We start from the raw sequence: 20,535 nt of genomic DNA on the forward strand, positions 1-20,535 counted from the left end.
GTTTTGAACCAGAGACACGGGTGTCATGGTTAGAGAAACCACCTGTTCACACTTGTTGCTAATTATGAGATGAAACCAATATGAGCCAGTTCAGAGTGCACAGGCAGCACAGGTGAGTTGAAGGTTCAATCTGAGAGGCAGAAGAGGAAGAGTGTGTAAGAGGTGGTGGATGAGAAGAGGATGACGACAACAAAGACCAAGACCAAGACCAAGAGCAGGATCAAGACTGGTAATACTGTAATGTATGCTAATGTATGTAAATCAAGAGTATACACACTCTACAGCACAGGTCTGTCTTTCTGTAGCACTTACAAAACTACACCTATTTACATGTATGACGAGTGTTTGAATTGGATTCCATGGAAAAACATTTTTATGGATAAAGCTGGATTCAGTCTGACGAGGAGGAGAGGGAGAGGCAGGAACATCATTGGCCAATGGGCCATCGTCAAAGTCTCTGTCCAGTGTGGTGGCAGTGTGACACTGTAATTGTGAGGTAAAGATGGATAATGACCCAAAACAGACTGCAAAAGCACCCTAAGAGCTTCTTCAATAGCCAAGTCAGTCACCTGCCCTGAACCCAACTGAGCATGCTTTTCACTCACTGAAGACAAAACTGAGGGCAGAAAGACCCACAAACAAGCATCAACCTTCATCAAGCTTCAACCATATCTTAATGGTTTCATTTCAGATCCATTGTGGTGGTGTAAAGGTCACTAATACACCCAACTGTGTGTAGTTAAAACTTTGAAGGAATTTAATAAAAGGTATATAGTGTACTCTTTTGATGAAATGGAATGTGAAATATGGTCACAAGATCCTCTACTGTTCCTGAGTTATGGCTTTGAATAACGGCCGGAAAATATTTTTACATAAGATTATGATGAAGTTGACATTTGACCCTTTGGATAGAAAATAAAATATAGATAGAAAAATAGATATATAGAAATAATAATAATAGAAAATAGATAGAAAACACACTTGAGGTCACAGTGACTTGGAGCTTTGACTTCCAAATTCTAACCAGTTCATACTGGAGTCTAAGTGAATGAAGAAATTTCTTCAAGGTGTTCCTGAGATATCATGATCACAAGAGTGCAATGTATGGACAAGGAATGAGGAATAATAATGCAACAAACCACAGATTTTGTTGCCCATCAGACAACCTTTATTTTACTGCATTTACAATCCAGCAGTCCACACACCAGACATTTTACATACAAAGACCAAAACAACCCAGCCACACAGCTCTGGGTGAGTAAATGATGTTTTGGTATCATTAGTCAGTTCTGAGCATTAAATGGACATCATGACATGAGCAAGTTTGGCTTGTTGTTGCACCCCAGTAAAAACCAAACAGGACTATGGCATCCTGTCCATAAAGCCTCATAAAGAGGACAATTATTGGGACATACCATATAATACTTTGTTCTTAACAGAGCTACTCATGGAGGAGGGAGGGATTCAGAGGCTGTCCCAGAAATACAAATGAGTGACACATGAAAGCAATAGCCAACAGGGTCATAAGGCCCTGATATACTCCACTACGGGTTTGCATAGGTGCAAGTGAGAAGTATAGTATAATGACAGCTTTAGAAAGGTGTTGTTTCACCATGAGTCTCCACAGTCTGCAGCTGTGCAGATGCATGAAACATCATTTGTGCTTAAACTAAAACTCTTAAAACAACGGCTGAATCCAAAATATTCCACACACTGCTTCTCAGATGCTTTGGTGTTATAATTATCCTCTCCTATCCTATCCCTTAGTCTCCTCCATTCATTTATTTATTGGCTTCCTTTTCTAAGGCAGTAGGGCAGCAATAGGTCAGAATGATGGTGGATTTTAACAATACAAACTACTTTAAAGGACTTGTGTTTACAAACTATAAAGTTTGAAGTACAATTCAGACAATTCATTTTTGTAATTGTCACATTTGAGCCAGAGTTTGAATTTCAGATAAAAAAAAAAGTGACAGCCCTGCTGACCACAGCAGTCACATGTCCATATGTACATTGAAAGTTACTGGTTGCTGTAATTGTTCCTCTTCTCCAAACTGGCTGTACAAAGATCCCTTCCTGCAGTGATTTCAATACAAGTGATGGAGGATAAAATCCAGTCCTCGTTCTTTAACTTTCCAAACAGACACTGTTATCCTGGAAGATGCCACTCAGTTCAGGGTTTCCCTTTAATTTGTCACCCGTCTATGTCAGTTCTGGAGTTTCCATGAACACAAATAAATCAACAGAAGTCTCTCTACTCTGGACCAGACGTAGTGCTGAATCAAAATATTATATTGCAATGATGCAACTGCGATTTGATTTGTGGTATAACTTTGGAGTCCAGGATTCACTATACACATGTAATACATGTGATGGAGCATTACCATTTAACAGATCATTGAAATATTAACAGCTCTGTGAACTAATCCAAGGATGAGGATGAAAATATACAAATCCAAAATGTATTTATTCTAACAAAACAAACACATAATGAACCATAGAATAATTCTCACAGAACAAACAGTAGCACTACATTCACTTGTCACTTGAGACTGACAGGCACACAGAGAGCGGGTAGAGACAGACACAGCTGATTAAAACTCTATGGGAGTTTATTTGTCCCAGTAGAAAATACAGAATACAAATACAAATCTGAACTTAATGTTAGCTAGTTCATTCTAGAATTTTCTCTCATTTTCTCTTCCTCCTCTCTCCTTCTCACCTCTACCGGGTATTTTGCAACTTTAAATATCAGTGGCAGCAATGTTCCTGTGGCGGGCCGCCGCTACAACACTCCCTTGCCGGCCTCTTGACACTGTCAGCTGCTTTTAACTTGTTACATCACCGGTAATTTCAGTTTTAGCTGTGTCCGTTCTTGGGACTAGCATACAGCTCTCAGCAGGTAGAACATGATACTGGAGTGGAGAGAGTCAGAGTGACTCACACTGCCTGCATCGCGGTGTTGCTCTGCCCTCTGTTTTCATCAAGTATCTAACTCCACAGTTAGTTTTGTGGTTTGGTCATGTAAGACCAGATGTGGTTGTAAAGATTTACAGCCTGTCACTCTGTTGCTCCTGCAGTGCTCTGTGTGTGAACTGTGAGGCAGCTAAAAAAAGTGTAACGATGTGTCCACTGACTCTCTGCTGTAAAAATAATTGCAGTCTTTGCGGTTTGCAAATCGTATTAGTTCAAATTGCTACTGCGGTTGAATTTCAAATCAAACACACAGTGACAGATCAGAAGGACAATGTTTCTGCCAGAGAAACAATATAAACTGCCTCCTCTATCTCTCCACCACACAGCAACTGATGAATGAATGCTTTACTGTTTGTTAGCAGTGGAGCACTGATTGCACTACTAGAAGACAAAAACAAGTCAAACTTTAAAATGCAATGAGATGCTGTTAGTATTCGCACCCATCATCAAGAATTGTTAAGCTCATTCTGTGCTGCATCCTCCCACAGCAAACAACATAATAAAATGAGATGACAAGCAATAATAGCACTGATTTAAAAAAAGATTTGGAAGGAGGTATATGTGCAAAAAAGGTGGTTACAAAAGTAATAACATTCAAAAAGCTAATTTTCAGCTAATACAGCTAGAAATTTACAACCAAGGGTGTGATCAGGACACACAGACATAAAAATACACAAGTAAAAAGCAGGAAAATAAGAAATCATGAGTGGGAGTTCTGAGCCTTCAGAAAAACGTAAAGTCTCTGATAGAAACCTGAAAGAATCACTTTGTTTCATTCATTTGGCTTTCTTTTCCCTTTCCTCCTCTTCATTGGTGTTCACTGCCTTTCTTAGTAGCAGTAAGGGATAGTGTTCATCTGTTGTGTTTCACACACTGTGTTTCACTTCTCTCTTAAAGTTCAAAAGTTCAAGTTCGGACTGCTGTTATCCTGCTGTGATTCATGTTGTCACCACTGTGACAGGGAATGTTGCATGTGCCTGAGCCTAAATGTGTCAACCAAAGTAAAAATAGTCTCCATTTATATAATGAGCCATACAGAAGTTAACAAACTCCAACACTAGTGCTTCCAGAGGAACAAGCTCCTCATTGATAAAATACCTGAAAGGCAGCAGAAGCAAAACTGTCCCACTTTTAAAAAGGTATGCTTCATAAAGGGGATTAAAGCTGAAACTGACATCTCCCTCTATGGATAATAAAAATCATTTCATAATGCTTTGTAGGTCATTTATAAACCAATAATAAAAACAACTGTTGGAATGCCAGGTAGTTAAAAATATTTTTGGCTTGTTGTGACGTTTGCTGCTAAAATAGTTGGTAAGCCTTTAAAGCTCATGAAATATTCAATATTCTGCTTTCCTCAGCAGCTTGTCTCTGACTGTGTTTGTCTGCTGTTTTCTGCTGAGTGGACAGTGACTCTGTCAGAGCTTTTTCTGTGAAAACAGCTTCCTGAAACCAAGACAGTAAAGTCCCGCCTGTTAAAACAAAAACCATGAGCTAAAAGATGCTGAAAAACTGTAGAGCTGAGAGCAACTGTGGAAACAGGTGATAACTCTGCATCAGTTTGCCACTACAAGAAACTGCTTCATGTTGCACGCAGTGACTATTTAATTGTACTTGTGGTGCATTTTGAACTGTGTGTATTTTGATTAACAGCAGCCAGAAAGTGACACCTACAGTTAATGTAAGTGTGATAAAAGAATTAAAATGTTTCTCAAATTCTGTCTCAAATGTGTTGTGCACTAAAATGTAGCATACCATTAGAAGTTACTAGTTAGAAATCTGACTCAGTAATGTCAGCCTTATCTATCTAAAATTTGTTAAGTGATTGTAATAGAACAAGTAAGACCAGCTGTAAAAGCCCTGAGGAGAGAAAACGAGCCAAGGTTTGTTTTATTGCTTATGAATTCAACTTTTCATTTCTAAGAGGAAGAACGTGTTATATCTTTGTTCAATGGTTACATGGAGTAGAATTAATCATTATTTTATATTATCAGTGGATCAATGTGTAATGTGAGCTAAAAGGTGATAACATGCCTGTGTTGTGTTAACAGCTTGTTGAGGATTATCATCAGCCAGAAAGATTTTTCAAAACCTGGCAACTGAGAAGTTGTTCTTATTAACAGCTTATAGCTGTGCCATAAAGCATTAGTTAATAGCTTAACTGCTATTTAAGTCATTAGTTATGGTTAATGACTGCTCCATAGAGGATGCCTTATGAGAAAGTGGTACCTCAAACATGTGAAATTAAACAAAAAGAGGACAGATGGATCTAAAAGACCACAGATATATAACATCACACCTAAACACTACCATTCTAATGAAAAACAGATGAAACAAACATAAGTCCATGCAAAAAATATTCTGTACATTATCATCCCAAAGACAAACACAAGAGTTCTCTGGGAGTAAAATCTCTTTAAGAGTGTCTGGTTTTGGATGAATTAGGTAATAAATATGTCAGCAGAGAGCTCATCATCTGAGAGATTAAAGAGTTCAGCAGATTGACAAGTCAGACTGAGAAGAGCTGGAATACAGGCTGACAATACCATCCACCAATCAGCAGACTGACCTGCTGTGAGTGTACGTGTGTGTGTGCGTGTGTGTGTGTGTCAGCAGTCTTTTCACATTCCATAGTTAACAGAGCTCAGAGCTGGTCTCTTCTTGCCTTTAATCTTCAGGGATCCATAACGAGCCTGGTGACAAAACAATGGAAAGGATACACTCAAAATGTGTCTACACAACACTTTACATACAGGCCCTTCTCTATGTGACTTCTCTCAGACCAGTTTTCTTTTTTACTTATAAGTAAAATATGCTTATATAGTTACAGATGCTTTTTGCTTTCTGAAGAGATATTTCTAGACAGTACAGAACAGGACACTTACATCTTTGCGAACTCTGGACCGTGCGAGCTTGACACTCTGCGACCGTCTCAGTCCTTTCTGACTGACGGCCTCGTCCTCAGAGAAGGTCGGCTCTGCCTCCTCATCTGTCCTCTCCTCCTGGTCATAGAGGTACTCTGAAAAACATACACAACACACACATAACAAAATTCTTCATTTCAAAGACTTCTCAAAAAATAAATAAATTAAGACATTGTACTTAAGATAGAGACAATAAAAACTTACTTAAATAAAAACTATAATGACAATTACACTCCATTTGTCAGATCACCACCTAAATGATGCCAAATCACAGTTAAAATGAATATTTGATGTTTTTAGCTGTGTTACAGTGAATGAACCCTGACAATCATGTGTGACTGCTGATCATTATAGACTGTGATGGTTGGCCTGTGGTGATTTTGTTTTGGGGTGGCAGTGTAGAAAACTGAATTAAATGAAATGCACCTGGTCCAGCAGAGGTCAGCAGATATTCAGCAAACACCAGCTGTTACTGCTGCCTCCCTGTGTAGCTCACTCATCATAGAAACACAAGTTACAAAGGTCATACAGAAACTGACACAAAAACTAGACATTTCACATTACAGCATGGAAAATCAACTTTACGGAAAATGAACTGCTCATCTCATTCCCCTAAAATCATTAAATTTTCTCAAAAATCAATAGTGCGTCTTATAATCCAGTGCTTATGTATGACCTTTGGTTGTGTTTACTAACCTCGAACTGATTTTATGTTGTACACATTATGGCTAATAACGCATTAGTAATATGTTGGCCTACAGATAGGCCTACTGTGCAACATACTGGTAATTTTGCGGTGTGCGTGTATAAGGACCCCAAAATGCCACCTGTTGAGACATGCTTACGATGCAGATTTCATACTCAAGGCTATAAGTCACACATTAGAACACGGGAATAGAGCAGCTGCGAGAGAATTCATACATACATACATTAATGTATGTTGTATTTTTGTGTTACAGCTGAACAAAGGTTTTGTATTTTTGTGTTAGCCTACAACTGAACAATGTTGAGAGTTACTGTAAATTAGTTGAATAAAGTTGGACTTATCCGACACATGTTTTGTTTCGCTTATTGCACCTTATAATCAGATGCGCCTTATAATCCGATGCGCCTTATGTGTGGACAATGACAACAATTGACATGTTAATTGATACTGCGCCTTATAATCTGGTGCGCCTTATATCCCGAAAAAAAATACAGTACTCTGATGGTGGCAGAGCTGCCATGCAAGGTGCTGGTCTTCCCAAGCCTTATTGAACATGACAAGTTTACCAGTGCCGGCAAAATAATTCCAAATAAATTTCAAATAATGAAAAGAAAACAGCATTTTCACCATGTTTTGTTAACTACAAAGTTCTGGTTTCCAGTTCAGTAGTTCGCAAACCATCCCACAAGGACAGAGACCCACAACATCATGAGCTATCTGGACTCTGGAATCCTTTAAAGTTCTTCTACCAAGTACACTGCCTCATATTGACAGTAGACAGAGTTTGGTTTGACCTGCTGCTGAGCTTTACTGTCATTCACAACGCATTACATTCCAACTATTCTGTTGCCTTTTAGCATAAAAGAAACAACAAAAATGCATGACATTTTGACCAAAGTCATCCACACCTACTTTCTGCTCATGATTTCTGAATTTGAATCCTTGCTACACCACCACATCCCCTGAGATCCCAACCAAACTTTCAGCAGCTGTCCATATGGTTAGAGGTACTGAAGATATGAGTACTGTGTACCCTGTGCAGCTCTGATCAAAGCTTGTGATGCAGTTCACTGGACAACAATGTAGCTCTGTGGCACATACAAATCAGACCATACATTCATTGTTGGTTTGGCTCTGCACTTGAGATTCATTGACACAATATAGAGTATCACCAGAGTTATCCTTTAAGTCACACTATATGTTTTATGAACAATTGCCTGTAGAAAACCATGCTGCCCAAAAACAGAGGACCAATATGGCCACCGGACAGTATATGATGTCTTGTGAAAACTTTTCTCAGCAGTGATGGTGTGTTCCATTTACATCAGAGGTCGGAACTCGGAACCAGAGGTGACGTCTACTCTGAGTTAACGGTGTTCCAGTTGAGAAGTCAAAATAAATATGGACACTCATAGAGCCTTTTTAGTTCCTCTTTCGCAATATAGACAACTTCAAAATTAATCTGCACTCCACCCGAAGAACAACTCAGTTGTCAACATTTGATTTTAATGTAAACACTTCATAAAGCTCCTCTCAAATTCACTGAAACATTAAGCCATGAATGTGAACCGCTTCAAACGTATCCCAGACTAGCCATTATTACTGCTAACTACTGTTAGCAATACCAGTTGATAACAATGCTCTATGTCGTATGATGAATGGTACTATCTGTATGACTGACTTAATGTGGAACAAATAACTGACTGAACTGCAATAAACAGTAAAATGAACAGTGTTCTGAACTATTGAGGTGGTAGCCATCTTGATTTCTTATAACAGGGTTGGTGGGGTTTCTCTCGACTTTCCGAGTTGGAATTCCGACTTAGAACTCTGACATTCTGTCTTCCGAATACAACTGAAACACACCATGAGAACCATATGAAAGAGAGCAGTTTGAGAGTGAAAACATCTTCCCTTGCCCCCTTTCTTTCCTTCATCTCTCAAAGTCTCCCTGCTGGCTGTCTGAGCTGAATACATAAAACACTCTTTCCTAGTAAAATGCTGTCTACCAGCCCTCCTTCCCACAATCCATCCACCTCTTCTTCTAATTCACTCCTCCTCCATTCATCCCTTACATCTCCTCTCTCCTCCCATACATTCATCTCTGTCCTCTCTTCCTTCTCCTGCACTCCCTACTCTCTCTCTCCATACCCCACTAACTGGCTCTGCATATTTGTGTGTACATGCATGCATGTGTGTGTGAGTGACTGAGAGGGATACGCAGAGGAAGAAGCAACAGAGAGAGAGTGTTTGACATTCCACCAGCATCCCACTAAACCTCATCTCATCTTCTTTGTCTGCTGGGAAGTCGTCCCCCCCCACACACACAAAGTGCTTTCATTGAGCAGGAAAGGGAACATAGGATGCAGCACACAAAGAAAAACAAAGAAACATAAAAAGCAGAGTAAAAAGCTGATGTGGCATGGTGTTGTGTTGCAGTACTATTGGCAGCCCTGTTCATGTGCTTACTCAAGTGCATGTCATGACCTAGGGGCATTCTTGAATTGCTTTTTAAAAATTCATTTCGGCAGCATGAAGGGAGAAGAAACATGTTGATGGAGTCTTAATAACATCAAAAATCTCTTAATGGTTTTACTAAGTTTTACCACTCCAGTTTCCATGATGCTTCAGGTGATTGACACAGGAAGTTTAGTCTTGCTGTGGGGTCAGTGAGTGAGGTGTGGGCTACAATGGAATAGAGGCTGAAAATTTTGAGGGAAAACTGCAGGTCACATGATTCCTGTGGGATAGGAGTCAATCTGGAACTGGTGGTGGATTTCTGCAGGAGCAGACACTCCCCCCCAGCACCAGGTGAACATCCAGGGAAGAGACATTGAGATGGTGACATCTTATAAGTACCTGGGTGTTCAGCTGAACAATAGACTGGACTGGACAGACAACAACCACTGCACTTTATAAGAAGGCTCAGAGCAGACTCTACCTGCTGAGGAGACTCAGGTCCTTTGGAGTGCAGGGAGCACTGCTCAGGACTTTTTATGACACTGTTATGGCATCAGCCATCTTCTATGGAGTGGTCTGCTGGGGCAGCAGCATCTCAACAGCAAACAGGAAGAGACTGGACAAGCTGATCAAGAAAGCCAGCTCTGTCCTGTGGTGCCCTCTTGACCCTGTGGAGGTGGTGGAGGAGGATGACAGCATTGAGACAATGAGCTCCACCCCATGCAGGACAGTCTGACAGCACTGAGCAGCTCCTTCAGTGATAGGCTGCTTCACCCAAAGTGTGTGAAGGAGAGGTATCACAGGTCCTTCCTTCCTGCTGCTGTCAGACTCTACAACCAGCACTGCTCCTAATACACCACATACTCAATGGACCATTTTCACTAGGTTCTGCACTTTAATTAATCCATCCTAACCCAAAACAGCTGCTATCAGTTATATCATTGTGTGCAATACCATTTTCAAATGTGCGATATCTATATTTAGTTCATTTTCTGTCTATATAAAAAGTCCTGTGAGTATTGCTCTTCTGTTAATATTTTTTCTATTATACTGTCATGTTTATACTGTTGTGTATATTTTTTTATAGTATTATCTTTACTCGTATTTATGTCTTTTTCATCTTTTCAATCACTTATTCTGCTGCAACACTGTAAATTTCCCCATTGTGAGACTAATAAAGGATTATCTTATCTCACTATTCATCATGGACAGGGGTGGGACAGTCAACGGAGCAGCTGAACAGGAATCATAACAACAATATGTCAGTTTGTATATATAAATATGAAGTTCTAATATGAATAAGCACCATTTTCTTTATTTTGAACAAAGTACTTGTTCTCGTCTTTTTTTATTCTCTCCTGTCCACTCTGGTTGCTGGTTGGTTGCAGTGACCAGTGCATGATGTGTTGACTGTGTGATGATCCTCTCTTTAGTGAAGGTATTTTGATTGATGAATTAATGAAATGTATTTCTAATGCCATATTTTCACAGATGATCCAGTGTTCTGCATTGCCTAGAGATGTCTATAACTGGATAGCTTTTAATATATAAGAGATGTTTAAACACAATGGTTCTGGTTGTTGAATATAAGGAGTGTCTTATCTGTGACTTTTAAGCAGATTTATGGATGTTTATTCTCAATGGATACCGCTAGCACTGTAAATAGTCAGCTTTGGTGATTATGTGTATGATGTCTGTGCATCAAGTTTGTGTTACAACTCAAATCCTTATGTAAATTACACCAATCAGTCAAAGTGAGTCAAATGAGTCAAAATGTGCCAGACTTGTAACAGTCACCTAAGACCTGGTTCAATGCCCCAAAAACCTGCACTATGATATCAGACTTTTAAGTTTTGATGTTCTGTCAGATCTTTCTAACTTCTGTACAATTCATTTAGATTGAAACATTTTTGTTTGTATAGGTGTTTTTGCAGGACATTGTGATATCACAGTGAAGATGACCTGTGACTATTTAGATATAAAATGTCATCACTTCATCATTTAATCCTATTAGACATTTGTGTTAAATTTTGTCATAATTAGTGTATGGATGCTTGAGTAAGAAATGCGTTCTTTTTCCAGGAAAGCTTCCACGTGCATCGCAGTTGTCCTCAGTGGATCAAGTTTTCTCAGTTTTTCTTGGAGACAGTGATGCCAGCAAACTTGAGCTTGAACTGTTTTACCTGGTCTCAACATAACTTCACAAAAAAAGTATAATATTTGTGTGTGTGTGTGTGTGTGTGTGTGTGTGTGTGTGTGTGTGTGTGTGTGTGTGTGTGTGTGTACCTGCTCCGTCAGCAGCATCAGTGCTCTGAGATCTCCTGATGGCAGGATTGGCTGAGTGGGAGCTATACTGGTACAGCTGGTTTCCTCCATCATCTTGCTGGCTTATCTGTGTGAGGTCATGCATACTCAGGCTACGCAGCTTCTCGGTGATGGCACCCTGACCCTGTCACAGACACACATACCAATCAATCTTACCCCAGACCTCTAAGGGATCAAAGAGGACACAATCCCACACAGTGATGAAGTGAATATGTGACATGGGGAATGCTGAACACAACTTCAGACTCCTTCCCTCAACATCTATGTGTGAGTGTGAGAGTCTAGTGTTTCCCACTGAATATCTGATAGCGGGAGACTATTTGGAGTAAGGTGAGAGTTTTTGTTCCAGACAATAAATCTCAATTTGTGTTTATGTAAGACATAAGTACATGATTATCTGTGAGTCTTTTGTGTTGTTTCAAATTTATTGGTTACTATTACACAATTTATCTACTGCATCAAAAAGACACTTGATTGGAAGTAGGAGCAGTTTGAGAGACCTGGGCTGGGGAAATAACATGAAGTATCAGGGTCATAGATATACTGTATATACTAGGGATAGGCCGATTATCGGCCAGGCCGATTATCGGCGCCGATATTCAGCATTTTGACGCATAACGGCATCAGCCTTTTTTTTAAATCCTATGGCCGATAAGAGATCAATTTAAAACTGGGTTATTTTGGCTCTAATGCCTCTCTATCTGCAATCACTACTCTGTCTCCAACATTGTCCTACCCACAGCACCATCTGATTGGTTACACGCAGAGCCACGGACCAGGTTACAGCCAATCAGCAGTGAAAGCTGTGCATGTACAGTGCTCATGCACACACAGCGGAGAGGAGAAAAAGTTTTGCTAGGTGGAGAAGCTCCAAGCTAAGAGATGCTGCTGACCCTGGGAACTCCCTGCACTTTTTGTTTTTGTTTGAACTTAAAACAAAGATAAGTTAAAGATAAAATAACATTTCAGTTATATTGAAATTTTGGAAAACTTTATTTACCGTAGAAACTTCAGGAGTTTTCATTTAACTTTATAAGACATGCTGCTGAGCCTGGGAGCTCCCTGCACTTTTTGTTAGAATTTTAAAACAAAGATGTCTATTGTCTAAGATAAAAAAAAACCTTTAAAATGTTGCAAATCTGAAAACTAATAAACAAACAAACAAAGTTAAGTGTTGGAGTTTGTATTATTCAAAATTTTGATGCCAATATTTTCACTTTTACTGCAAATGAATGTCGGCTCCAAATATCGGTTATCGGCCTCCTTGACTACTAATAATCGGTATCGGCCCTGAAAAAACCATATTGGTGTATCTCTAGTATATACCATATACAGTGGCTTCAGTATTCAGACCTCTTCCTAGATTTAAATGTAAATGGATAAAATTGCCATTCATCAGTCTACACTGAGTAATCCATAATGAGTGAAAAGTGAAAACATGTTTTTACAATTTTTTGTAAATTTATTCAAAATCAAAAAGTTAAATATCTAATTTACAAAAGTATTCAGAGCCTTAATTCAGGACTTTGTAGAAGTCACTTAGGCAGTTACAGCTTTAAGTCTTCTTGGGTAAGTCTCTACAAGCTTTGTACACCTATATTTGGACAGTTTATGCCATTCCTCCTGCCAGATTGTGCTGAAAAGTGAACCATCGCCCCCGTCAACCTCATAATTGCTGTGGCAGATTAGTAGTGACAAGGACAACTGTTATGTCTTCATCAGTTGTGTGAACCAGATATAAAAATGTCAGTTTGTAACACTTTGATCTCTCAAGATGCTGTGTCATCATTTAGAGACATGCAGGGGAGAGAGAGAATATGACCACATGTACAGAGAAATATATTTGTAGTAGTGACACCAATTTGTAAAATATCATGGGTACTGCTGAAACCTGAGTTAATGTAACATAATCAATCATCTGCATCAGATCAGCCAATTCAACATTAACAGTTTGTCCCTAAAAAGCCTGACTAGTACATCCCTGATATCATGTGTCTAAAATACAGACCACTAGTCAAGATATGTCTATATTGCATTTATTTTGAATGGAATACTATTTTCCCAATTTAAATTATAACATGAGCTTAAAAATTTGAGTGAAAAGTTGAATGTTGAGAATAAATTTCAGAACTGTCTCTGTACTGCTTTAATGACATCATGTTCTTGAGCTAGCACTGAATATTCCCACCATGTTTCACTGAAGGTGTGATAAACTCTGTCCCGTTCGTCTCCTGACATACACCCTGCTGTCACTGCCATAAACCTCAAACTTGGATTAATCACTCTACAATAGTCTTTTTTCCTTCTTTTGCTGATTGAAGTCTTTTGTTCTTTTTAAAATCAGATTATGTGTCTGTGGTGAAGTTGCATTTCTGTCTCTCAAGGAGTTGAGCTTTATGTACTGATCTTCTGATGGTGTAGTCATTTTTGGTCTGCCTGACGCTGAGAAAACCCTTCTTAGAACAATTTGACTTCTGACACTTTCTCGGTTCTGATGTTGTTTTTCCCAATATCACAATACAACTTAGTAAGCAACGATGTGATGGAAACTTGAGGCACAGCCTGATTTGTAACAGATGTAACAGTGGCTGAGAGCCATCTTAACACAAGCTTCAATGGAAAGATATAAATCAAGGATATATGACCTTTTGTATGAAGGGCCTTTTTTTCTACATTCTGTAATGTTGCAGCCACATGCTAAAATAAATAACTCAATCTAAAATCTATCTACAAATTCTGTTTTCACTTTCATTCTGTCACTATGGGGTATTGAGTGTAGATTGATGAGGGATTTTTTTTTTTACTTTAGCATGAGACTGCAACATAAAAAATGTGAGCAATGAAAAAATAGGTCTGAATACTTTCCAAATGCACTGTATACTAATACAAACACTAAAAAAATGTTATGATGATTGGTGACATTACTGACCAGAGACCAAAATGAAGACATCATAGACACAGATCACAAAATGAAGACCATAAACAGGACAAAGGGAAAAAAAATACCTGAAGAGATTTTTGATGAAACATAAAGAAACAGGGAGGATGAAATGAATAAAACTCTGAACATCACGCAATACAAATGAAGAAAAAATATGGTGTTACGTGTAATATTGAGTTAAATGTATTTTGATTCTTTATAACTACACTGATAAGAGGTGGTAATGGATACTGATATTTACTCTCAGCTACCAGGCCTGGTAAAAGAACAGAAATGGATGGGGAACATAGCAGAATAACGCTGGTATGAAATGAAACATTCTGTCCATGCAGCTTACTGATTGGTTTTTACCTCCCAGAGGAGCCTGCTGACACACAGAACCCCTGAAGAAAAAAGGATGTCAGCACAGAGAGAAAAGAGAAACAAAGTCACAAGAAGGTTAGCTTGTAAGCAAGCTGGGGCAGATCCACACATCAATGTGACTAAAAAGTAAATAAAAACCACACAGTGCAGCTGTCAGTCTTTCTCAAATCCATATTCATGGCAGTCAGATACTTTGAGCAGAGGAAGTCCAGCAGAATTGATGCAGTGTTGCCCTGTTGTAATGCACTTATATAAACTGTTATCAGTATTGGCAGGAGTACATTACTTTGTGTATGCGAGTATTTTCCAGAAAGGGCTTGTTGTACAGTGTTTGGGGTGTTACAAGCCCCATGAACAGAAACAGCAAACACACAATACTAGGGGACCGATAATATTTAGTCAATTAAAATGATCATTAATTTACAAGTCCATTACACCGTGAATCAGTGGGCAAGGACCTAAGGATGGCAGGCAAGTTGTCAGAAAGCATGTAGCAGCAGGAGAGGATATGTAAAAGCATTCCTCCATGCAGCTGGTATGTTTTTGTCAGTATGGCAACGTACCAATAATGCTGTAAGAGTCGGAGTTCAATTTACTGTGAAAACCAAAGGGGGCACAGCAGGATATTTTCATGCCACAGTGTCCAGCTCAGTTTGGGAGTAAAGCCATGCATCTTAAACAATATGAAGTACAATATTCATGACCTTTCCATTATCACCACTGACCATTTGTCAATACCATGGCCTCTTGGTTAAGACTGATGAATTCAAATACCACCCCAGTAACAAAGCAGGATAGTGCTGACTGTGCATTTTAGATACACACATGCGAAATATTAACATTTAATTTTATTTTATTATTTATTGAACAGTTTTGTGAAAAGTGTCTAAAGAAAGGCTGTGAAAATAATGTGTGTAAGTGCAGCCTACTCACAAATTTGAGATGTCTCCATTATCATGAATCAACAACAACAGAAACAGCTGATGAAAGCTGTGAGAGAAGAAATGTCTAAAAAACTGTTCTCTTTACACCTGCAGAGGCAATTTAAACCAGCCTCAGGCTACATGCATATCAATATGCAAGCATGCTGCATGTATAATGAAGCGCCCATTGCATATACATGCTTTGAGTGAGTCTCAGGAGTTTCTTATTTAATAAAATCACCTGTTAAAAAGGCTGATTTCCCATTGGTTAAATACTGAGATGCATTTGTTAAACAAACCACAGCTCCAGTCTCTGTTGAAACCTTTCAGCTCTCTGAGCTATTTGGTTTAGTCTGTCAGGTTCAGACAAATGAATTTCATGCTTAATACAGCTGGTGTTATTAGGTAAAGGTTAATCACCTAAAAGGATCTGAAACAGCAGTGTAGCCTAAAACTGTTGCTATAAATCACAAGCAGCAAGGGAAGAAGAGAGAAACAGTAAAGACGAGGAGAGCAACAAAAATATATGATATAAACAGAGAGGGAAGACAGGACAGATGAGTTTTCAGACGGAGAAGACAAATTAGAAATAGATACACAAAGCATAGGATCGTGACTTCCTATCATCCACTATTAAGTTGGAAACAATTCTACTGCTTGGAGGTTTCTATTTTCACGTTGACGATAATTCATGCACTATTGCCTCTGACTCTTTATCTCATAATCTTTTAACTTTACTCAACATGTGACTGGTCCTACACACAGTGGTGATCATACTCTTGATCTTATTATGTCACTTGGTCTAGATATTGGATCTATCTGTACTGAGGACCTATCTATTAGTGATCATAAATGTAATTCTTTCAGTCTTTCTTGCAACCTCAACATCTTTCCCACCAAGCAAATTAAGTATTCCCGATATATCACAGTCTGTGGTTAAACAATTCATAGAAATGTTTGAATGTATTTGATGATGATGTACAGTCTGTCCTGTCCATCAATTCACAGTGGCTATATATACTGGACAAAGTAGCGCCTCTTAAACTTTAACAATTCAGTGCTGTAAAATCCCCTCCTTGGTTCACTGAACCTATCCACAGTTTTAGGCGCACTTGTCGTAAAACGGAGCGCCTCTGGAAAGTCACAAAACTTGAGGTCCACTGTTTATACCTTAAGGAACTCTTATAATATACTCTCTTCTAATGATACAGTGAAGGATACAAGAGCCTCCTGTTATTTAAATGTAATATCTATGGGGAAAAGAAAGTGCTTTTTGACACAGTAAGTAACATTGTTTCTCCATCAGTGCCAAACATACCAGTCTTTTCAGATAAGGACTGCAATGATTTTCAGACTTTTTTTGTGGAGAAGGTTAAATGCATTAGAGAAAATATCATTCCTTCTGCCAGTCCTTTTAATCATGGTCCACAGTGGAATATCTATGTTATTGGTTTTTTGTAATTACAAGCCTAAGCATGTTTAACATGTTATAATATGAAAATATGGTGTTGCACTGAGACATGAAGACAAGAAAAAAAAAGGTAAAAGGCGACTCAGCCAACATGAGTTCTGCTCAGTGTCTCAGCAACATTTACTTTAAGTTGTTTTTCTTTCTTTTCTTCTTTTCTCAATTTCATATCACAATAAACAGATTATCTTAGGTATTTAGACCTTTGCCAATTTAATAAATAATGGGCAGATTAATTGATAATGAAAATAATATTTGGCTGCAGCCCTGTTATTTTTGTGTCTTTGACAATCTTCATTCAGAATTTGCTGAACATATAATAATAACAGTATCATATAATAATAAAACATAATAGTAACAGTAGTAACAGTATCATGTATCAAGCTAAACCATATCTATGCTAGATGGCTTCTGCTGTGACTGTGGACCTGACATGATTCATTCTGTTTAGTAGTAGATTCCCTCTGCTTGGGATTACCTCAGTGCAGTGAAGCCTTACACAGGAGATCAGCAGGGATTATCTGATACACTCAGGTATTCACGCAATGCTGATCAAACCAACCAAATACACTTCATTTACACTGACTCTGCAGTAAGTGGTAGCTGAAGGACACAGCACTTGGGCGACACACATAGAGGATAAATTTGCATATTTAGTGTTTCAGATACAATATCACATTCAAGTCAAGATTTTTATTCAGGATTGTCTGTTGTGATAAATGCAACTCTCCTGCATTTATTTACACACTAATGGCACTATTTCTGCCTGTGTTCTCTCAAGTATGATTTAGCAAGTCGAGTCAGGACATTCTGTGCCGCCAGGCTGAATTTGGCAAAACAACCTCCTGGATTGCTCTATCGTACAGCACAGGTAGAGGGAGCTGTTGTATCTAAGTAAAGGATACTAAAGGTGGCATCTCATAAGGCAGATCCTCCTCAGTAAGGAGAGGGTGAGGGAGGGGAACAGAAAGCACTGGGATTTATGGGAAATGACTCAATTTGATGAAAAACCACAGATGTGAGACGCAGGGTCCAAAATGCTCCAACCATGCTATTGATGCTATTTTTGGTAAACACAAAAGACATGTAGAATGAACTGACAATTGCAGTGCATTAATGATAAAAACAGAGTGCCAGAGAGACTTGCCTTGACAGCTGCAGTGACAGCGGCGGTGGCTGCGATGCTCAGGCCCTGCTTGCCAAAGTTCACCATGGTTTCATAGCTTCTCTCTTTGGCCTGCACAATATACTCATCTATTTCCTAGAGGGACACAATCAGTAACACTTTTCTAGTAGACAGTTTAATTGAGAAATAAAAAGTGTGACTAATTTGTTCAACAACAAATAATCCATGAATACAGAGGCAGACATGGATGGGATGGGTGGATGGGTGATCTTACCCTCTCTCTCGAGGACAGTAGAGGGTGCAGACACTTCCTGTAAATGAGACTTGCTCCTCTGGTGTAGGGGGACAGCAGCCAGATCACAAAAGCTATCTTCAGCTCATAGTAGAGAGGAAACCTGGAAATGTGGATGAACAGAGGGACCATCCAAATACTGAAGAGAGAGCTCTCAGCATTGCTGCTGATTGCAACTGGTCAAACAGATGTGATGTCTCATTGAAACAAGTACAACTGCAACAAACACAGCAACAACAGCAGTCATAATTTGGCTACTGTATCTATACTGATCAGGAAAGCCAATACACTAAAACCGAAAAACTGTGGAGAATGCTTGTAGGAAAACCCAAAACCTCCGGGCCCTCATTAGTATTAGTGGAAAGACATGGAGTCAGTGGTTAAACCATAAAAGGGATAAAACTGTCAATAATCCATGATCACAAAGTGAAAGCTGACTACTCATTGAAGTCCAGCTGGCCACTTTATATTTTTGATTCTAATAAAAACATCTTTGAGTAATAAGTTGTGTTTTGCTATGTGTGTACATTTTACAACCACTGGCCTCCACTTCAAAACAATGCGAGAATGACGGTAGAGAAAGGTGTCTATTTGTCTGTATCAGTCCCACCCCCACATGCTCTGTTGGAACGTGTGTGTATGTACACGATCAGTTGAGAGGTTGTGTCCTGCCGAGCAGAAAGAGAGTTGTCTTCGGTGTTTGACAGGCAATAGCAAAATAATTGATGACACAACACAGAAAGAACTGCATTGACTGCACAGACAGGGTACATCTTCAGTGGACGGGCTACAACTGAAATTACCAGTGGCAGCAACTTGATGATTGCACAGTATACCATAAAAAGTCCACTGAAAGCTGTAAAAGACACTTATGGGATTAATGAATTAATAAATTATGTATATTTACAGGCTTTCTAAAGCCGAGCCAGCTCTAAGATGCACTGAAAACACACTAAAACAGGCAGATGCTGTCAAATTTTAAGTTTACATTTTAAAATTTAGAGTGTCCTAGAATTATTTGTTTTTGGGTTGGGTTTTTTTTTTTTGCCAAATACAAAGAACGTGAATTTCAAAGGGTTCACATACTTTTTTTTGCAACTGTAACTGTCAAAAAACAATAGTTTGAATTTGAAGTTTGAGAGGATCTAGCAGTAAGAATGGGAGGTGTGCAAAGCTTGTAGAGACCCAAGAACACTGAAGCTGTAACTGGTCAGGGGGATCTACAAAGTGCTGAATTAAGGGTCTGAATACTTTTATAAATGAGAAATTCTAGTTTTTGATAATAAATTTTCAGATTTCTAAAAACATGTTTTGCATTTTAGAAAAGTGAAGGGGTCTGACTAGTTTCTGAAGCTACTTAATGTTGGGTTGGTTGCCATTTTTGTGACCCTGAGTGGCTTGTGGCGCTCTCAAGAGGGTTTGTTTCCCTTTTCAATTACTGTATCCCATACTGCTATCTTGCATGAGTGGGGTGTTTGTTGGACAATAAATTGCAATAAACCATGTTACTGTCACCTTAAGACCAGTTTATGCCATATAAATTATTATAAATTATACAAAACAGCATTGTAATGCAAGTGAAGCCTTTCAACAATACACACTGAAAAGGATGCATAAAAAGGGACTTATGAGACTGACTGCTATGCATTTGTGTGTGTGTGTGTGTGTGTGTGTGTGTGTGTGTGTGTGTGTGTAACTCACCATGCCAGTGTGAGGTCAGTGATGGTCTCCACCACAGTGTAGAGGGCAAAAACAATCCAGTACATCATCCACCGCACCTGACAGAGACAACAGTGAGCAATGAAGAAACAAACAATCTAAAGCCAAAAAAAGATTTTTCCAACTTTGAAAAATCTGTATCAGTATCAGCCTCACAAACGGTTATGAATATCTAATTAAACCCTGCAGCCTTTTGCGTCAACTACCACATGTTGAAAGTGTGGTAAAAAAATCATATTCAGAAAATCAAATATATTTCTGACAGAGCAGAGCTATTGCAAGCTGGAAAAATATAGGAATGTCATGAATTCT

The 20,535-nt window shown here is 38.8% G+C and overlaps 1 protein-coding gene across 1 annotated transcript in view; it reads right to left on the reverse strand.

The window, feature by feature from the left end:
- Nucleotides 1–1,145: 1,145 nt before the first annotated feature.
- reep3b (receptor accessory protein 3b) overlaps nt 1,146–20,535 on the reverse strand; it is a 34,992-nt gene continuing 15,602 nt past the window's right edge. Inside the window, exons 3-8 of the mRNA XM_018666499.2 lie at nt 20,206–20,282; nt 18,487–18,607; nt 18,234–18,347; nt 11,353–11,515; nt 5,862–5,995; nt 1,146–5,669 (exon numbers count right to left, since the gene is read on the reverse strand). Of these exons, the coding sequence (XP_018522015.1) occupies nt 5,598–5,669; nt 5,862–5,995; nt 11,353–11,515; nt 18,234–18,347; nt 18,487–18,607; nt 20,206–20,282 (681 nt within the window). The 3' untranslated portion in view covers nt 1,146–5,597. The remainder of the gene's footprint in view (nt 5,670–5,861; nt 5,996–11,352; nt 11,516–18,233; nt 18,348–18,486; nt 18,608–20,205; nt 20,283–20,535) is intronic.

The sequence above is a fragment of the Lates calcarifer genome, unplaced genomic scaffold (assembly GCF_001640805.2).
Source record: "Lates calcarifer isolate ASB-BC8 unplaced genomic scaffold, TLL_Latcal_v3 _unitig_5776_quiver_344, whole genome shotgun sequence".
Classification (NCBI taxonomy): domain Eukaryota; kingdom Metazoa; phylum Chordata; class Actinopteri; family Centropomidae; genus Lates; species Lates calcarifer.